General features: G+C 37.3%; 1 protein-coding gene and 3 gene segments (V, D, J or C); all 4 read right to left on the reverse strand.

Moving 5' to 3' along the window:
* On the reverse strand, window positions 1-3421 carry LOC131532803 (general transcription factor II-I repeat domain-containing protein 2A-like). Its single transcript, XM_058764597.1, has 4 exons — window positions 3418-3421; window positions 3055-3333; window positions 433-1173; window positions 1-359 (listed from the first exon to the last, which is right to left on the reverse strand). Exons 1-4 carry the CDS (start codon window positions 3419-3421, stop codon window positions 1-3), a joined length of 1383 nt encoding a protein of 460 aa, XP_058620580.1.
* Window positions 3422-7031: 3610 nt separating this feature from the next.
* On the reverse strand, window positions 7032-8227 carry LOC131533367 (immunoglobulin kappa variable 4-1-like). The segment is given in 2 exon segments: window positions 7032-7617; window positions 7705-8227. Coding segments are annotated over 2 exon segments (405 nt in total).
* Window positions 8228-11631: 3404 nt separating this feature from the next.
* Window positions 11632-12882, reverse strand: LOC131533590 (Ig kappa chain V region 3547-like). The segment is given in 2 exon segments: window positions 11632-12709; window positions 12797-12882. Coding segments are annotated over 2 exon segments (381 nt in total).
* Window positions 12883-14663: 1781 nt separating this feature from the next.
* LOC131533359 (Ig kappa chain V region 3547-like) lies at window positions 14664-15296 on the reverse strand. The segment is given in 2 exon segments: window positions 14664-15056; window positions 15156-15296. Coding segments are annotated over 2 exon segments (390 nt in total).
* Between the last annotated feature and the right edge of the window lie 1208 nt (window positions 15297-16504).

Raw genomic sequence — 16504 nt, forward strand, 5'->3', positions numbered from 1 at the left:
CTACTCCTTGCTGCCAGAGACCTGGCAGCGCTTCCTCTCACACAGCTGAGACACATTTGGCTTGAGGGAGGAAACAGTTGAAAACCTCAGTATGGCTTGAAGATTCTCATCAGTAAGTCTGGACCTGTACTTTGACTTATTGAAGTTCATGGTGGAGAAGAGCTTTTCACATAGATATGTGCTCCCAAAAAGGCACATGGTCCGCTTGAACATCCTGGACAGCTCAGGGAAGGTGGGTGGCAATTCTCTCAAAAATTGTCCAAGCTTGTCTGCGTTTCCACTCACCTCCCTGAACTTGGCTTTGAGTTCAGAATTGCACTGCAGATCAATGAGCTCCATTTGAAGTACAGGAGGAGCATCTTGCACATCGAAGGAGAAGGGGTCAGCAAAAATTTGAAAAGGTTATTCCAGCAAACCTCTTCCATGACAAACCGGCATTCTCAATAGCACCACACAGCTGGTGGAATATCTCCTGAGCGGTGGTCTGACCATGCATTGGAATCACTGCGAGCAACTCCTCGATCACTTCAAAATTGTCGTCAACACCACGGACATATACTGCGAGCTGCGCAGTGTCAGTGTTGTCTGTGCTCTCATCAAGAGCGACTGAGTATGCACAAAAACGTTTGGCTTTCTCACGCAGTTGATCATATATGTTTTCTGACAGGTCAGAAATTTTCTCTGCCACTGTGTTAGCTGAAAGGCTGATGTTGCTAAACTGACCCTTCTTTTCCGGACAGACTTTACTTGCAGCTAGTAACATGCACTTTTTGATGAACTCGCCTTCTTTGAATGGCTTTCCGGCCCTAGCAATCATCTCACTCACCACGTAGCTAGCTTCGACTGCTGCTTCATTCTCTTTGCTTGCTTTCTTGAATAAATCTTGTTGCCTCAATAGACATTTTTTAAGATTGGCGACCCGGTTCTTTCTCACATCTCCTTGGTATTTTGTATACTCCTCAGCATGTCTAGTTGAGTAATGACGTCTGACGTTGTATCCCTTATACACCGCAACTTTCTCTGTGCATATGAGACACGTAGGGGTGCCCCTGTGCTCTCCAACTTTTCCTGAAATTGCCTGTGCTCGTCGCCAACCTTTCTCTTCACGGCACGTTTTGGGAGAGACATGACTGGACTGGGTGATGCCATATATTTTCCGTCCACTTGGTGTCACTCCGGAACACGTTTCAACCAAGTGACTAACGTTGATACTTCCCCAGGTACTTCGCGGTAGGCTAGCTTGACAACCGTTGACAACAAACACCGCCCGAAGCTGTCACGAGACTATCTATGGTAGCACAAAAGTGATAAAAAAAAATAAAATAAAAGCGCGGCAAGACTCAGCAAAAAGGTGTGTTTGAGAACAACGTGCGGGCCGCACTAACACTAAACTTTGATGTCAAGTAGGGGGGCCACAAAATATCATCCCGCGGGCCTCAATTGGCCCCCGGGCCACGAGTTTGAGACCCCTGGTCTAGACTTTGACAGGTCAATAATACACCCACAACAATAGGTGGTGCCAAAAACGCATAAAACGAGTGTGCCATGAAGTAATGTAATGTGTGTTGTAAAGATCGCGAGTAAAAACAAAAGAAAAAGAAAAGCTTACAGTGGCACGAGTCGTGACTGTCATGTTAACCTGATGGGAACAAACTTCCTCCGTAAGTGATTTTAAAACATAAGAGTACCCAGATTTGAAGACTTCAATAAGATTTCACTTCTACTGATAATAACATTTTGGTAGGCTACTATGAGATGGATAGCCTAAATGTTATATAATTCAGATGGGCTACCTGTTATTTCAGTGGTATATCAAAAAGTGTATATTTTTCAGTGTCATTGTTGGTACATTTTACCAGTATTTACCATACTTTCAAAACAAAAATTAAAATAGGAAAAATATGCAATATGAAAATAATTTAAGAAAAAATGTGTTTTACAGAGAGAGAGAGAAAAAAAAACAAAAAAACAAGATTTGGTTTTCAAAAAGCCTTTTTCCAAAAGGTACATCTGGAAAAAGGGGGGGTCTTATAATCAGGGTCGTCTTATATTTGGGTCAATACGGTACTTTAAGTGCACTAATCACTCAGAGGTTTTTGTTCAGCTGATTTATTAAATTGTTTTACTGTCATTCACTACACTGGATAATAGCAATAAGTAAAGCAAATAATGATTGTGATGCAATATAGATACATTGTATATTGCTGATGTGAACATGGAAAAAACTATTATAATTACTTTTTTGCAAATATAATTTTTGAATTGTTCTATATATTGCACAAATCAATGCATTCTGACTTGATGAATTTCATGCTGTAGGAGGTATCTGAATCAAATATTTAATTCATAATTGCATGTTTTGATTCATTATCCTTTACCAACTGGCTGCTGAGCAAGAAAAATCGCAATGTGTTGAAATTGAGTGCAGCTCACAAAGTGAGTTTTATCAGAATGTTCCTGCTGCTATTTTCCATCAAGCAAAAGCATTTATTGAGCAGAGGTGCTTTAGTGCAGCATATTGAGTGCTGACAGGATAAAGAAGCACCATAAAATATCACAGAACTAATCTCACTAGTACTCTATATTCTTCATCATCATGAAGTCACGTGAAGTTCTTTGTGAGAAACAGATTGGAACAGATTGGAAATCATCCCCTCATTAATGAACACACTTATTTAAATCTAATTCGTGAATTCATTTATTCAGTGTGTTTCCAAGCACAAAGATATCATGAACATCATGATTTTTGATGAATAACATTTTTTTGACTAATTATTCTTTTAAAATGATCTGTAGGTAATGAATCAAGAAACAGTGGTCATTTGTTTTCATTGATAGTGACGATGATGATGAATTGTGAACACTGGACACTCCTAACTCAGTTCTGAGCTCATGTGTAGTTGCTGTGTTTGTCTCTGTGTGTCAGTAGTGAGTGATAGTGTTTGAGCAGCTGCAGGATCAGTTCAGTCTCTGTGACTCTGACTGACGGAGGTTTTTGTACAACTCTTTATCACTGTGTGAACACATTAGCACTGCTGCTGTGGAAACTCTGACAGTAATAATGTCCAGCATCTTCAGTCTGGACTCCACTGATGGTCAGAGTGAAATCACTGTTAGATCCACTGCCACTGAATCTAGATGGAGTTCCTGACTGGAGGGTGTTTGCGTAATAAATCAGGAGTTTAGGAGCTTCTCCAGGTTTCTGTAAGTACCAGGATAAACGATCACCACCATACACATCTCTACTGGTTTTACAGCTGATTTTGACTGTTTCTTCTGGTCGAGCTGCTGTCGTTGAGGGACTCTGAGTGACGGTGATCTGTCCTCTACACTCTGAAACACACAACAAGAAGAAAATCAACTCAAAACTTTGACAAAATTGAAGAAAAAAGACCATTTGATCATTGGTCCACTCACCCATCCTTCCCCCCTGGACTCATGGTACTGGTCACTGAAAGAACTCAAGTTGCTGCTCTTACATAAATATTTACTATATCTTAAGAATTAATGATCTTAACCCTTTCATGTTGGGTATCATTTTAAAGGTCTCTGTGCGATGGGTAAACTGGTCTCAATTTCACAGAAGTCACTTATATTATGGGAAATATTGGAAACTTAAGTGAATTCTGTACCTCTGTTGTGGGCGGTCTCCTTTCAAAACCTGATAAACATTGCTCTACAGGTGTGACCATTTGGGGCACGAGAACATCTCCTACTGAGGTTTCTCATCCCCCCCCCACACAGATCTAATCTGTTTTGGGGCAGAGAATAAATGTTAATGGGCCTTTTGTTCTGGTAGTATTTAAGGGAAAGTTGCAAATCAGTCAGCGCGATTTGTAGCCAGATCAGCCCGTAGTGTGGAGGGTATTTAATATGTTCCATACTATGTATCTTCTTCTCGAAGCCAGGTAAACATTTTATTCTTAGATTCATCTTTGAACAACTGTTATGTATTTTCTTATTTTTTAATTGGCTTCTTATTGTTTTATTATGTAATTGGCAAGATACGTTTACCTGAGTAATAATAAATTGTTATATTTGATTTATTCTGATCTCTTCTGAAGCCATTTTTTCAAGTAGGTTAATGTGTAGGGGTATTTCCGCAAATCTGCGTTCAGGACAGATCACACCAAAGCACTAATGGATGAACCATGGGGAGCACCATGAAGGAGACTTTGGATTTCTGACTGTCGCTGGCTTAACACGGTGTAGCTCTCGTGGTTGTAGGGAAAAATACACTTTTTGTTATGAGTATGCAGGCGCAGCTCACTTAAAGGTATTATAACCGCTCTGCACCCTCTGAGTAAGTTCAGAACTGACGAGTTTGTGTCGTGGATTCACTAAAAAATCGGCCGAAGTGTAATTCCTATGCGATACCTAGTCCCTAATGAACGAATAATTGAAAGTGATTTTAATATACAATCGATATCTGTGATCAGTTTAATTATAAATATTGTCTAAGTTTAATGATCACTTGAAATTGGAGTCAGATCAAGCACGGAGTTAGACTAAAATTGAAACTAAATCCTAATAAATTCAGAAGCGCAAGTAAAAGACCGAATACGCATTAAACCTTCGACCAGGCCGCTGGATTTCGTTGTTTGGACTAGCGGGTGGATCCTTACAAGTATATGATCCTGACTCTCTCCTGTGAGACTTTGAGAATATTTTTGACTGTAGTTGGATAGAAAGGTTTTTAACAGACATGAGGATCATCACACGTGTCTCTATCAATCACTGAATCAACTGAGATTGATTGTGAGTTATGTTACACATGATATAAAATATGTTCACTCTTTATACATTTTTATATTTTGCCGATTGATTGCTCCATAAATCAAGAGTTTAGGAGCTTCTCCAGGTTTCTGTAAGTACCAGCTAAGAAAATGGTTTCCGTTGTGAAGAAGTGAAAAATTATTGTCTTGTTTTCAGAAAGAATAAGTCAAAATTAAGTGAGTTTTTGTTTAGAACAAGCAAAATAATCTGCCAATGGGGTAAGAAAGATAATCTTATTTCAAACAGAAATCAAGATTATCTTTCTATATTATCTTTTGTCTAGAAAATCCTTCTTGATATAAGAATTTTTAAATATTTTTGCTAGGAACAAGACAAAGCAGATGATCAGAGCGTCCTCTCAAATGTGTCACAGTCACTTACAGGAGAACAGAAATCACAAATATTACAATTAAACACATTATTTCCGCTCATCTGATGTTTATAACTCTGTGATTTACTCTAAGCAGCAGCAAACTAAATTATGGCAGTAAATCATCAAATAAAATGAATGTGACTTTATTGCCTTGTATTGTGACTTTCTATATTACAAAAAAGTTTATCTCATGAATACATTTACATAAAACAGCCTTGAATGTGCTGTTTCACTTGTCTCTTGTTAGTCTTTTTCAGTGATCCGTTGTCTCAAGTTAAGTCGAACTTTATTGTCATTTTGCTATATGTGTGGACATAAAGTAGAACGAAATGTCGTGTCTCACAGGATCACGGTGCAACACTAATTAAACATAAATATAAACATACAACAACTGAAGTATAAGAAAAACAATTATAAACCCATACAACAGTTAACCAACTCATATACTATAAAATGCTGACTATACATACAATTAATCTGAGAGAGACTGTACAAGAGCTTTACATAAATACTGTACATGAGTTTGTGCAAAAGAGATATTTTAGGGGAAGCAGCACAGAGTGCAAGATGATTTGTAGTGCAATGCACAAGTAAACATATATTATCTTATTGAGTTCTTTGTAGCAGGGAGTGTTTATGAAAGTGTCTAGTGAAAAATCAGTATCTGCTGATTGGCTTCATCACTCTGTCTTCTCGCCACCAATAAACTGGTGTGTGGTGGGCGTTCTGGTGCACTATGGCTGCCGTCGCATCATCCAGGTGGATGCTGCACACTGGTGGTGGATGAGGAGACCCCCCATTTTCATTTCAGGTCTTTTATTGGATCAAAGCTTCAGCTCACATTTTATAAATAAACCACTCACTGGAGCATGAAAACATCTGCAGATTCATGATGAAACAAGAACATGTGGCTGTTAATGACTGTTTTTAAGAATTCAACAACAATGCACTGGTAAATAAACCAAAAAGAAATTGAACTCAATCAGTCAGTTCTGAAAGGTGTTGTGACACACAAAACCAACTACATGAGTGTTTGATTCTGAATCACAACAGACTCAAACCGGAAAAGCAAAACATTCAGATAAAAGAAAAAAAAGACAACGAACAATAATCAAGACTCAAGAGAGAAACGCATTCAACAGCCTGACAGCAGCTACTTCATCAAAACTCTCTGCTGCTCATCACAGAACACTGCGATTAATGCTGCATTCACGTGCTATCAGAATTATCGTAAATAGCACAACCTGATATTGCCAAGTGCAACATGTTCCTGGGTCAACATCTTTGTTGACCCTGGAACAACATTGTGATTAACCAATCGGATTTCAAGAACCAGTTTATAATTTTTGTGAAGTTTAGGATTACAATCAGTGTTTGGTGCCTGTACATCAGTGTAATTCATCTATCAGTTCCTCTGATTTTAGGGATTACTCATGGGTAAGGTTAGGTTTAGGTGTAGGTATATGCTTAAAATTATATTTTTGGATTAAAATGTTGTTCCAGGGTCAACAAAATATGTTGACCCAGGAACACGTTGCACTTGGCAATATCAGGTTGTGCTCGTAAATACGAGTTTCCTAGTCGGAAATTGGCCCTATATGGCCTCTCTAAGGCCGTTTATGTCCAATTTCCGACTAGGAAGCTTGTATTTACGATAATTCTGATAGCACGTGAATGCAGCATTAAACTCAACATCACAGCGGATCATAATCATCACTGCAGACTTCTGATTGGTGCAGAGGAGGAGTAATAAATTCATTATCAGCTTGAGATTAAGCACTTTCTTGAAAAAGGTTCACAACATCTTTGCTACTGCTGATACACAATGACTTTACAATGTAATGTGCATTAACTTAAAAAAACAAAACAACATATGGTGCCATTATTGTCTGTTTGATATCAGTTTACACACTGTTTTCTCTGATTCGGAGTCAAACTCGTCTGTCACAAGACAAATCACAGTCTAATTTGACTCCTAACTCAGTTTTGAGCTCATGTGTAGTTGCTGTGTTTGTCTCTGTGTGTCAGTAGTGAGTGATAGTGTTTGAGCAGCTGCAGGATCAGTTCAGTCTCTGTGACTCTGACTGACGGAGGTTTTTGTACGACTCTTTATCACTGTGTGAACACATCATCACCCTCACAATCACCATCAGAATCTGTTCTGCAATGAAAACTCTGACAGTAATAATGTCCAGCATCTTCAGTCTGGACTCCACTGATGGTCAGAGTGAAATCAGTCCCAGATCCACTGCCACTGAATCTAGATGGAGTTCCTGACTGGCGGTTGCTTGTTGCATAAATCAGGAGTTTAGGAGCTTCTCCAGGTTTCTGTAAGTACCAGCTGAAATAGTATGACCCATAATAACTGTACACATCTCTACTGGTTTTACAGTTGATTTTGACTGTTTCTTCTGGTCGAGCTGCTGTCGTTGAGGGACTCTGAGTGACGGTGATCTGTCCTCTACACTCTGAAACACAACAAGAAGAAAATCAACTCAAAACTTTGACAATATACTTGAAGAAATGAATTGATATCAAACTTGTGCTCCACAAACCTTGAGCAAACGCTGTGAGAGTCCAGATGAAGATGATGATGAAGGTCATGTTGATGAAGATTGTTGTGTGTGTCAGTGATGAAGTGTTAAACTCACAGCACTATAAACACTCTCAGAGCACTGAAGCATCTGATCAATATGCAAACACACTCCAGATCATTTACCTGAAGACAGTCGCTCATTAACAGACACAAAATACAGTTACTGAAGTGAGAATAAAAAAATATTTTTTAAAACATTATATCTTCTAATAGCTAAACTGTTGTGAATTGTATCAAATCATAAAGTTGAATTAATAATTCTACAAAACCAACATTAGTATATTATTATGACTCTCTCCTGTCAAGACTTTGATAATATTTTTGACTGTAGTTGGCAGTGCTGGAAAGAGTACTGAGAAATTGTACTTAAGTAAAAATATTGCTACTTAAGGAATAATTTACTTGAGTACAACTAAAAGTACTGAAAAATATTATGACTCATACTGCTGTGTGCTCTGGTAATATCAGGTATGACCCATTTCAGGAGCTGACAAAATTACGATTTAAAATCAGAGCATAGCTCACATTCACTAAAATACGGAAACACTAGATGCTGATTTAAAACGACAACGCCGTTGATTGACGGTCAAAGCAAACGGACGCCCCGCCCCCGCAGCTGAACTGAAGGTTTTGATTGGTTTTGCACCCGAGTCAGACCTCTCTGTTATTGGCTGTTAAAGTGCCCGTCAAACGCGGCTCGCTCTGTTTCTCCATCGGCGCCTTCTTAGGCAATTTATTTATTTTTTGTTGAATACTTTGATTTTATTCTACTCAAGTAAAAGTAAAAGTACCACAATTTAATTATTTTACATTTTAAAAAATGTAAAAATGTTCTCAAGTACTGTAACGAAAGTATTTGTAATTAGTTACTTTCCACCTCTGGTAGCTGGATAGAAACATGACTGTTAATTCATTTTATGTCAAATCCATGGATGTTTCTGCAGGTTTTTAACAGACGTGAGGATCATCACGTGTCTCTATCAATCACTTTGATTGTTTGAGTTTGATTGTGTCACATTACACGTGATATAAAACATGTTCACTTTTCATGAATCTTTATAAAATAAATTTAAATAAATATGGTGATATGCATATGTTGTTTTTTGATGGTGAACAGCACCTGTTGGGAAATCTGATCTTTAATTTTCACATTCATTTTTATATCATTGTTAATTCTTCAATTCATTGATCTTACAATAAATTATATTCATTATCATTTGCTATGAAATAGCAGAGCTGAATCACTAAAAGAAACAAGTTTGTCACTGTGAACTCCATGAGAGGTCAAAGGTCATAAAAAAGAATTAAAAATTATCATTTAGAAACCCCAAATTAAGAAGTGAAATGTGATCAATACAGAGTGTGATTATATTATCTATTTAGATTTAACTCCTAGTTTTCATGCATCAAGAAACATTTAGAGATGATAAAGATGTTTTTGTGAAAGTCACTTCAGTCCAATAATCCATGTGTGATGATAAGAGCTGATGTTGAGTCTCATATCAGTGTGTGAGTGTGTGTGTGTGTGTGTGTGTGTGTGTGTCTGTGTATGTGTGTGTGTGTGTGAGTGTGTTTCTCTCTTTCTCTGCTGGAGTTTGTGTTTATTTGAGTGTGACGGAGGTTTTTGTACGACGCTTTCACTAGAATGAAGCACTGTGGTACACTTTCGGTGGAGGAACTAAACTGACGATCAGTAAGTCTCTTCAATTCTATCATTAAAATGTAATGTTTTATTTTTTAGATGATTTAAGCAAGCATTTAGCAACAAGATTTAAAAATTAAAAAATATATATGTTAAAGTGAAAAAATATTAATTGCAATATATTCAAGATGAATTTAACTGTTTCATCGTTTATTAAAACTTGTGTGCTTTTTTCAAATATATATTTATATTCAAAGATACGTCAAGTCAAGTCATCTTTATTTATATAACGCTTTTAACAATACAGATTGTGTCAAAGCACTTAACAGTATCAAATTGGAGGACAGAGTGTCAGTAATGTATAATGATAAGATTAAACACTCAATTTTCTCAATTTTCAGTTAAAGGCATTTCATTATTGAATTCATGACATTCTTTTTTTTTTTCATTTCAAGGCATATTTCCTATTGTTTTAAAAAATATTTAATTTCAGATGTTATTATTTGTAACGTTTCATTGATTTTTAATATATAGAGTGCAATATTTTCTGACATTCAATTACTTCTGAAAATACACAATTATTCCACAATTACTGGTACATTTAAAAATTAAGAGTCTTTGAAATGCATGATACAAAATGTTTAATGATACGGACAAAATAATTCAAATTTTGTAGGCGTCATTATCAGACAGAAAAAAAATCATAATTTGAACATATTTATTAATATTTATGATTGTGAGTCTCTTAATATCTTCAAAATCCAATATTTAAATTAGTTTTCTAAATATATGAATCATGAATCTGCATGTGGACTATGTTTTTAAAATCAGCTTGAGATTAAACTACTTTATTACAAAAATATCAAATTACTGTATGATTTGCTGTATATAATGTCTGCTTTAGAGAAAATATTTATATTTAAAAGTACACGATACATTTAGTAGTACTGAATATCGATTTAACTGGACATATTTTCAATCTTAATTCAGGATATTTGTGTATATGAATGGCAGCAGTGATGTGGAGTTACAGTAAAGATGAAGTGATTGTGATTTTGTCTGCATTATCACGTCTGCTGCAGTGAAGATTGTAGCTGCAGATGTGAAGAAGTGAGTTTTGTGTGTGTTTGTGTGTTTCAGCTGGTCCCGCAGTGAAGCCCTCCGTGTCTCTGCTGCCTCCCTCTTCTCTGCAGATCTCTGGAGACTCAGCCGCACTGCTCTGCCTGCTCAGCTCTTACTCTCCACAGGGGGCGCAGGTGAGCTGGACGCTGGACGGGTCAGAGGTCACCGAGGGGGTTCAGACCAGCGCAGAGAGCGAGCGGGACGGACGCTACAGCCGCAGCAGCGTCCTGAGCCTCAGCAAAGCACGCTGGGAAGACGACAGCGCTTGCCTGCAGAGTAACACATGACGGAGCTGCTCAAGAGACCTCGTTCCTCAAGAGCTCCGAGTGCTGATGTTTCTCCAGTGAAGAGCAGCAGGATTCACAGCAGTCACGTGATTTACAGCTCAATACTCAAGCAGTCTTTCAATCTGCTGCCATTGCTGTTCATTCAATAAAGCTTCTGAACGCCTTACATTTGTGTTCGACTGCATCATTGATCAGTGTGTCCTTCCTTCACTAAAGTTTCAGCTGCTGTTGATGGATTGTAATAGTTGAGAACAGCTGCGTTTAGCAGTAAATGTGAACTGAAGCTCTTGGGGTTTGAACATGGTCTCTGGAGACGGAGCTGCTCTATTCTGAGACCATCAGAATCACTAAAGCTGTCAATGCAAATCTGATTTACACCAAACTCACAGTTTCACTGTTTGATCGGTTCAACGCTCTGAACTGAACAGTTTCACTTCTGCTCATGCAGTGATGAGACAGTTATGACGTTTGAGAGGTAGTTTCATAAGATAATTTAATCAGGGATACATTATGATTGTAGTAAAATCTGCCAAAACAAAGCTCAAAAACTACAACACTGGAACTGAGAAAATTGTTCTCAAAATCATTTTGTCTCAAAGTCATGAGCATAGCTGAGTCAAACCCGTCGGTCACAGGACAGATCACAGTCTAATAGAGCTGAATTGACTCCTAACCACTTTTCACACTACCCTAGCAACTTTTTCTTCCAAAAGCACCTAGTAACAAATGTAGCTATTTTTACATTTATTTGGCAATTTTTTAGCAACTTTTGATAAATGACTCAAATGATAAAAAGGCACACAATTTCCATCTAAATTACACAAAATAAGGAAAGCAAAGATGCCCAGCACACACACATCACATGAATGAAGTTAGCTGCTATTTTTAATTGTTCGATTTGATATTAATAACTGAATAATTGTTCATTTATGATACACCTCAGCTTGTACCTGCGATTGTTGATCATTTAGTACACTGTAAGAAAAATATCTAGAAAAATGGAACTAGTACTAGTGATTTTTCAGGACATTATGTGTTATCCATTATCCGTTGTAACCCTGTAACCCGGAAACACAAAATACAATGCGTAATTAAAAATGCAGGTAAAAAGAAATTCCTTAATGTTAACATAGTAGATTGTGCCCTATTTTTACAGACTTTTCTTAGATTGTAGCACACTAACTAACTACTAATACACTGCTTAAAACTGTTCAGAATGTGTAGTTTTATAAGTTCACTAGCTAATAAAAAATTAAATAAATTAAAAATTAATAGTTCAAAACTATGTAAGTGTTCAATAATTCAGTGTTGTATTTAAAAATACAGTTATTTATATTTTAATATTAACATATATAAAATATATTTTTTTTGCTGAGATTTGATGTAGTGACACATTTTTGCGTCGTAATTACGCAATGATGTCAACGCACAATGACATAACAATGTAAATCAGTTCTGAGCTCATGTGTAGTTGCTGTGTTTGTCTCTGTGTGTCAGTAGTGAGTGATAGTGTTTGAGCAGCTGCAGGATCAGTTCAGTCTCTGTGACTCTGACTGACGGAGGTTTTTGTACGACTCTTCATCACTGTGTGAACACATAACCACCACTGCTGTGGTAACTCTGACAGTAATAATGTCCAGCATCTTCAGTCTGGACTCCACTGATGGTCAGAGTGAAATCACTGTTAGATCCACTGCCACTGAATCTAGATGGAGTTCCTGACTGGAGGAGCTGTGCAGCATAAATCAGGCGTTTAGGAGCTTCTCCAGGTTTCTGTAAGTACCAGGCTAAAAAATAATAAGCTCCATTGTAATACACATCTGTGCTGGTTCTACAGTTGATTTTGACTGTTTCTTCTGGTCGAGCTGCTGTCGTTGAGGGACTCTGAGTGACGGTGATCTGTCCTCTACACTCTGAAACACAACAAGAAGAAAATCAACTCAAAACTTTGACAATATACTTGAATAAATGAATTGATATCAAACTTTTGCTCCACAAACCTTGAGCAAACGCTGTGAGAGTCCAGATGAAGATGATGATGAAGGTCATGTTGATGAAGATTGTTGTGTGTGTCAGTGATGAAGTGTTAAACTCACAGCACTATAAACACTCTCAGAGCACTGAAGCATCTGATCAATATGCAAACACACTCCAGATCATTTACCTGAAGACTGTCGCTCATTAACAGACACAAAATACAGTTACTGAAATTAGAAAAATTAATCATAACATTACATATTCTAATAGCCAAGCTGTTATAAATTCTATCAGATCATTCATTTCTGAATAAATCTTCAAGGCCAACTTTAGTATATGATCCTGACTCTCTCCTGTGAGACTTTGAGAATATTTTTGACTGTAGTTGGATAGAAACACGACTATTAATTCATAAATTTAATGCCAAATCCATGGATGTTTCTGCAGGTTTTTTACAGACATGAGGATCATCACACGAGTCTCTGTCAATCACTGAATCAACTGAGTTTGATTGTGAGTCACGTCACATGATATAAAGTAAAACACAAATTTTTTCCTCATTGGTAATTAGATTATACATGTTAAAAAGGTGCACTGAAATCAAAAGTAGATGAGGTTGTCATGTGGCACCATTTAACTTCAAAATTTAAGACAGTAATTAAACTTAACTTTTTATATTAATGTGTTGATTTATTGAGTATACAGAGCCTGCAGATATTTTCAAATGGGAAATTCTAGTTGCTTAATTGTATTTTTGTCAGACGAAAGTATATTTTCAGGTTTTTTTTTTTTTTTTTACTTTTTCAAACATTTTTACCCAATTTTCTCATGCTATCGTCAAAAATTGTAAATAATTCCTGCATTTATTGTTTATTCATATCTGATCTTTGACGCTTTTAATAAAATAGACTAATATTGAAGTTGATTATGTAAATGTCTCTTCAAATCAATATATTTCACCAAACTTTCATTGCTTTGCCGATCACAGGCTTTATAAAAATGAATTCAGATGACTTGCAGTTTAATGTTGTTAAAATGACTAATAAAACTATCACTGTATTAATTGTTCATATATTTTTCTGAATCTGAAAGGAGAGAAATGCTTTCTTCTTGACTGAGTTGAGTGTTGTGTGTTTGTCAGGCGTCACTCGTCCTAAAGTGAGCGTCCTGCCGCCCTCCAGTGCAGAGATCTCCTCAAAGAAGACAGCGACACTGGTGTGTGTGGCCAGCAAGGGCTTCCCGTCAGACTGGAGCCTGAGCTGGAAGGTGGACGGGAGCAGCAGGTCTCAGGAGAGCAGCGCTGGGCTCCTGGAGAAGGACGGTCTGTACAGCTGGAGCAGCAGCCTGACTCTCTCTGAGCAGGAGTGGATGGAGAGCGTCTCAGTGAGCTGTGAGGCCACACGGAGCGGCCAGCCTGCGCTCACTGGACACGTGACGAGACAGCAGTGTTCAGAGTAGATCTGCTGCTCTTCTCACTCATGTCTCACATGGAGACTAACAGCACATGAGCGACTCCTTCATTCTCCACATCCAGCTTCAGTCGCTCTCATCTGCAGCTGCTCCGCTTTCTGTGCTTCGTACAAGACTATATGTGTGCTTTATCATTCAGTGGTAATGCTATTAAAATTTACTCAATAAATAAAATATAATTGTAACTATGTTCTTTTTTGTCATTTTTGTTTTGGGTCTTTATTTGAATCAGGATCAATTTTAGAAACTTCTCTCAATTGGCCATGAAAAAACACCTGCAGATATATGATGAAATATTATGAATGTCACAAATATGGTGTTAGATTAACATATTTACTCTAACAAGTGCTTTATATTTAATTTAATTTCCATGAAAAGCTACACTGTTGAGTGAGTGATAGTGTTTGTGCAGCTGCAGGATCAGTTCAGTCTCTGTGACTCTGACTGACGGAGGTTTTTGTACGACTCTTTATCACTGTGTGAACACATGGCCATTATTGATCCAGTGTGCACTCATACAGTAATAATGTCCAGCATCTTCAGTCTGGACTCCACTGATGGTCAAAGTAAAATCTCTCCCAGATGATCTGCTGCCAGCAAATCTAGATGGAGTTCCTGATCCCCGATTGATTGCTGCATAAATCAGGAGTTTAGGAGCTTCTCCAGGTTTCTGTAGGTACCAGCTAAGAAAATGGTTTCCGTTATGACAGCAGTTTGCATCTCTGTTAAATGTACAGGTTACAGTGACTGATCGTCCAGTTTGAGCGAGCAGCACTGAGGGAGTCTGAGTCACTGTCACCTGCCCAATAGATTCTGTCAAATGAGGAAGATTAGAAATCACAAACACTTTTACAAACATATATCTTCAGAACATAAAAAATAACAACACATGTAATCTTTACTGACACAAACCTCTACATAATACTGTCAGCGTCCAGATCAATATGGTGATGAAAGTCATTTTTGTTGGTTGTAGGTTCAGTTAGAGTGAGAAACAGTTGTTGATCATGTTTGATGTTTGTCAGAGTTATAAACACATGCAGAGCACTGAAGCGTGTGTCGCTCATGTAAAACACACTCTCTATGCAAACGCTTCAAGAGAATGTCAACAAGTTTAAGTTGGTTTAATGTGCCGAGACATCTCGAAGTCTCAAAGATTGGAGTCACTTTGATGAATCAGAATCCCCAGCAGAGAGTTGAGTTTACTGCGTCAGAACTCACAGGTGATTCGTACGATTTCTTTTCATATAAAATAAATAAATAAATGTTTACTAAGACTAATGGAGCTACTGTACGAGATGTAGAGTGGAAGTCAAGATTTCTCTAATTAAATTCTGTATAGGCTACTCATCACACATGGATTCAGAAGACTTTGAATGTATCATGTGAACTACTTTAATGAAGCCTTTTTTCATGTTTAGAGTTTGACATCCAGAGTCATCAACTCCCTTTGTGTGGAAAATAAGAGAAGCTTGAACTTTCTGCTAAACAGAAAGCTCAGAGTTATGGGTTTGGAGTGACATAAGGGTGAGAAAATTATAAAAATTATTCTATGACCTATCCCTCCTCCCACAGTCAACCTTTTTCATATTAAAATCACCAAATTACTCCAAGTTACATCAATGCAAAGATACGTTTTGTTAGATTTATACCTAGATACCCATACCTCCAATCCAAACTATACACTAATTGTCAATCATCTCGGCCGATAGTGGTCCTGGCAGAATTGCTGATCACCAGAAGACACTGAAATAACCTGCGCCATAAGACAAAAATCAGGCCTGTTTTGTTTGTTTACAGATGTGTTTACTCCGGTGCAGTACCGCTGCTCCCTATACGCAGAGTAGCAGTTTGTGTAGGGCACCATCCCAGTTGTTCAAAAAATAATAATAAATAAATAAATAATAATAACATTAATAATAAACCTTTTGTTCTATATTAATATTAAAATTAACATACATAAATAAAAATATAAACATGAACATATATATCATTATAAAAAAAAAGCATTTTATGGTGAACGCATGTTTGCGGCTGAATGCAAATGATCATAATTTATGGACAACTATACCCGTGAAAAGACATCAGCAATCCGGCGCCGAGAAAAGAAAAAGAAAAAAGATGAAGTCCGTGAATCACTTTTTCAGGTACATTCATTTTTTGGCATTTTTCGCGTTTTAATGTCGGTTATAATTTAACCACGAACAATGCATCTAATATTCTCTCTTGAGTTTCCATGTTCCCTTACGAAAGTTAGCCAT

This window comes from Onychostoma macrolepis, chromosome 24 (assembly GCF_012432095.1).
Source record: "Onychostoma macrolepis isolate SWU-2019 chromosome 24, ASM1243209v1, whole genome shotgun sequence".
Classification (NCBI taxonomy): Eukaryota; Metazoa; Chordata; class Actinopteri; order Cypriniformes; family Cyprinidae; genus Onychostoma; species Onychostoma macrolepis.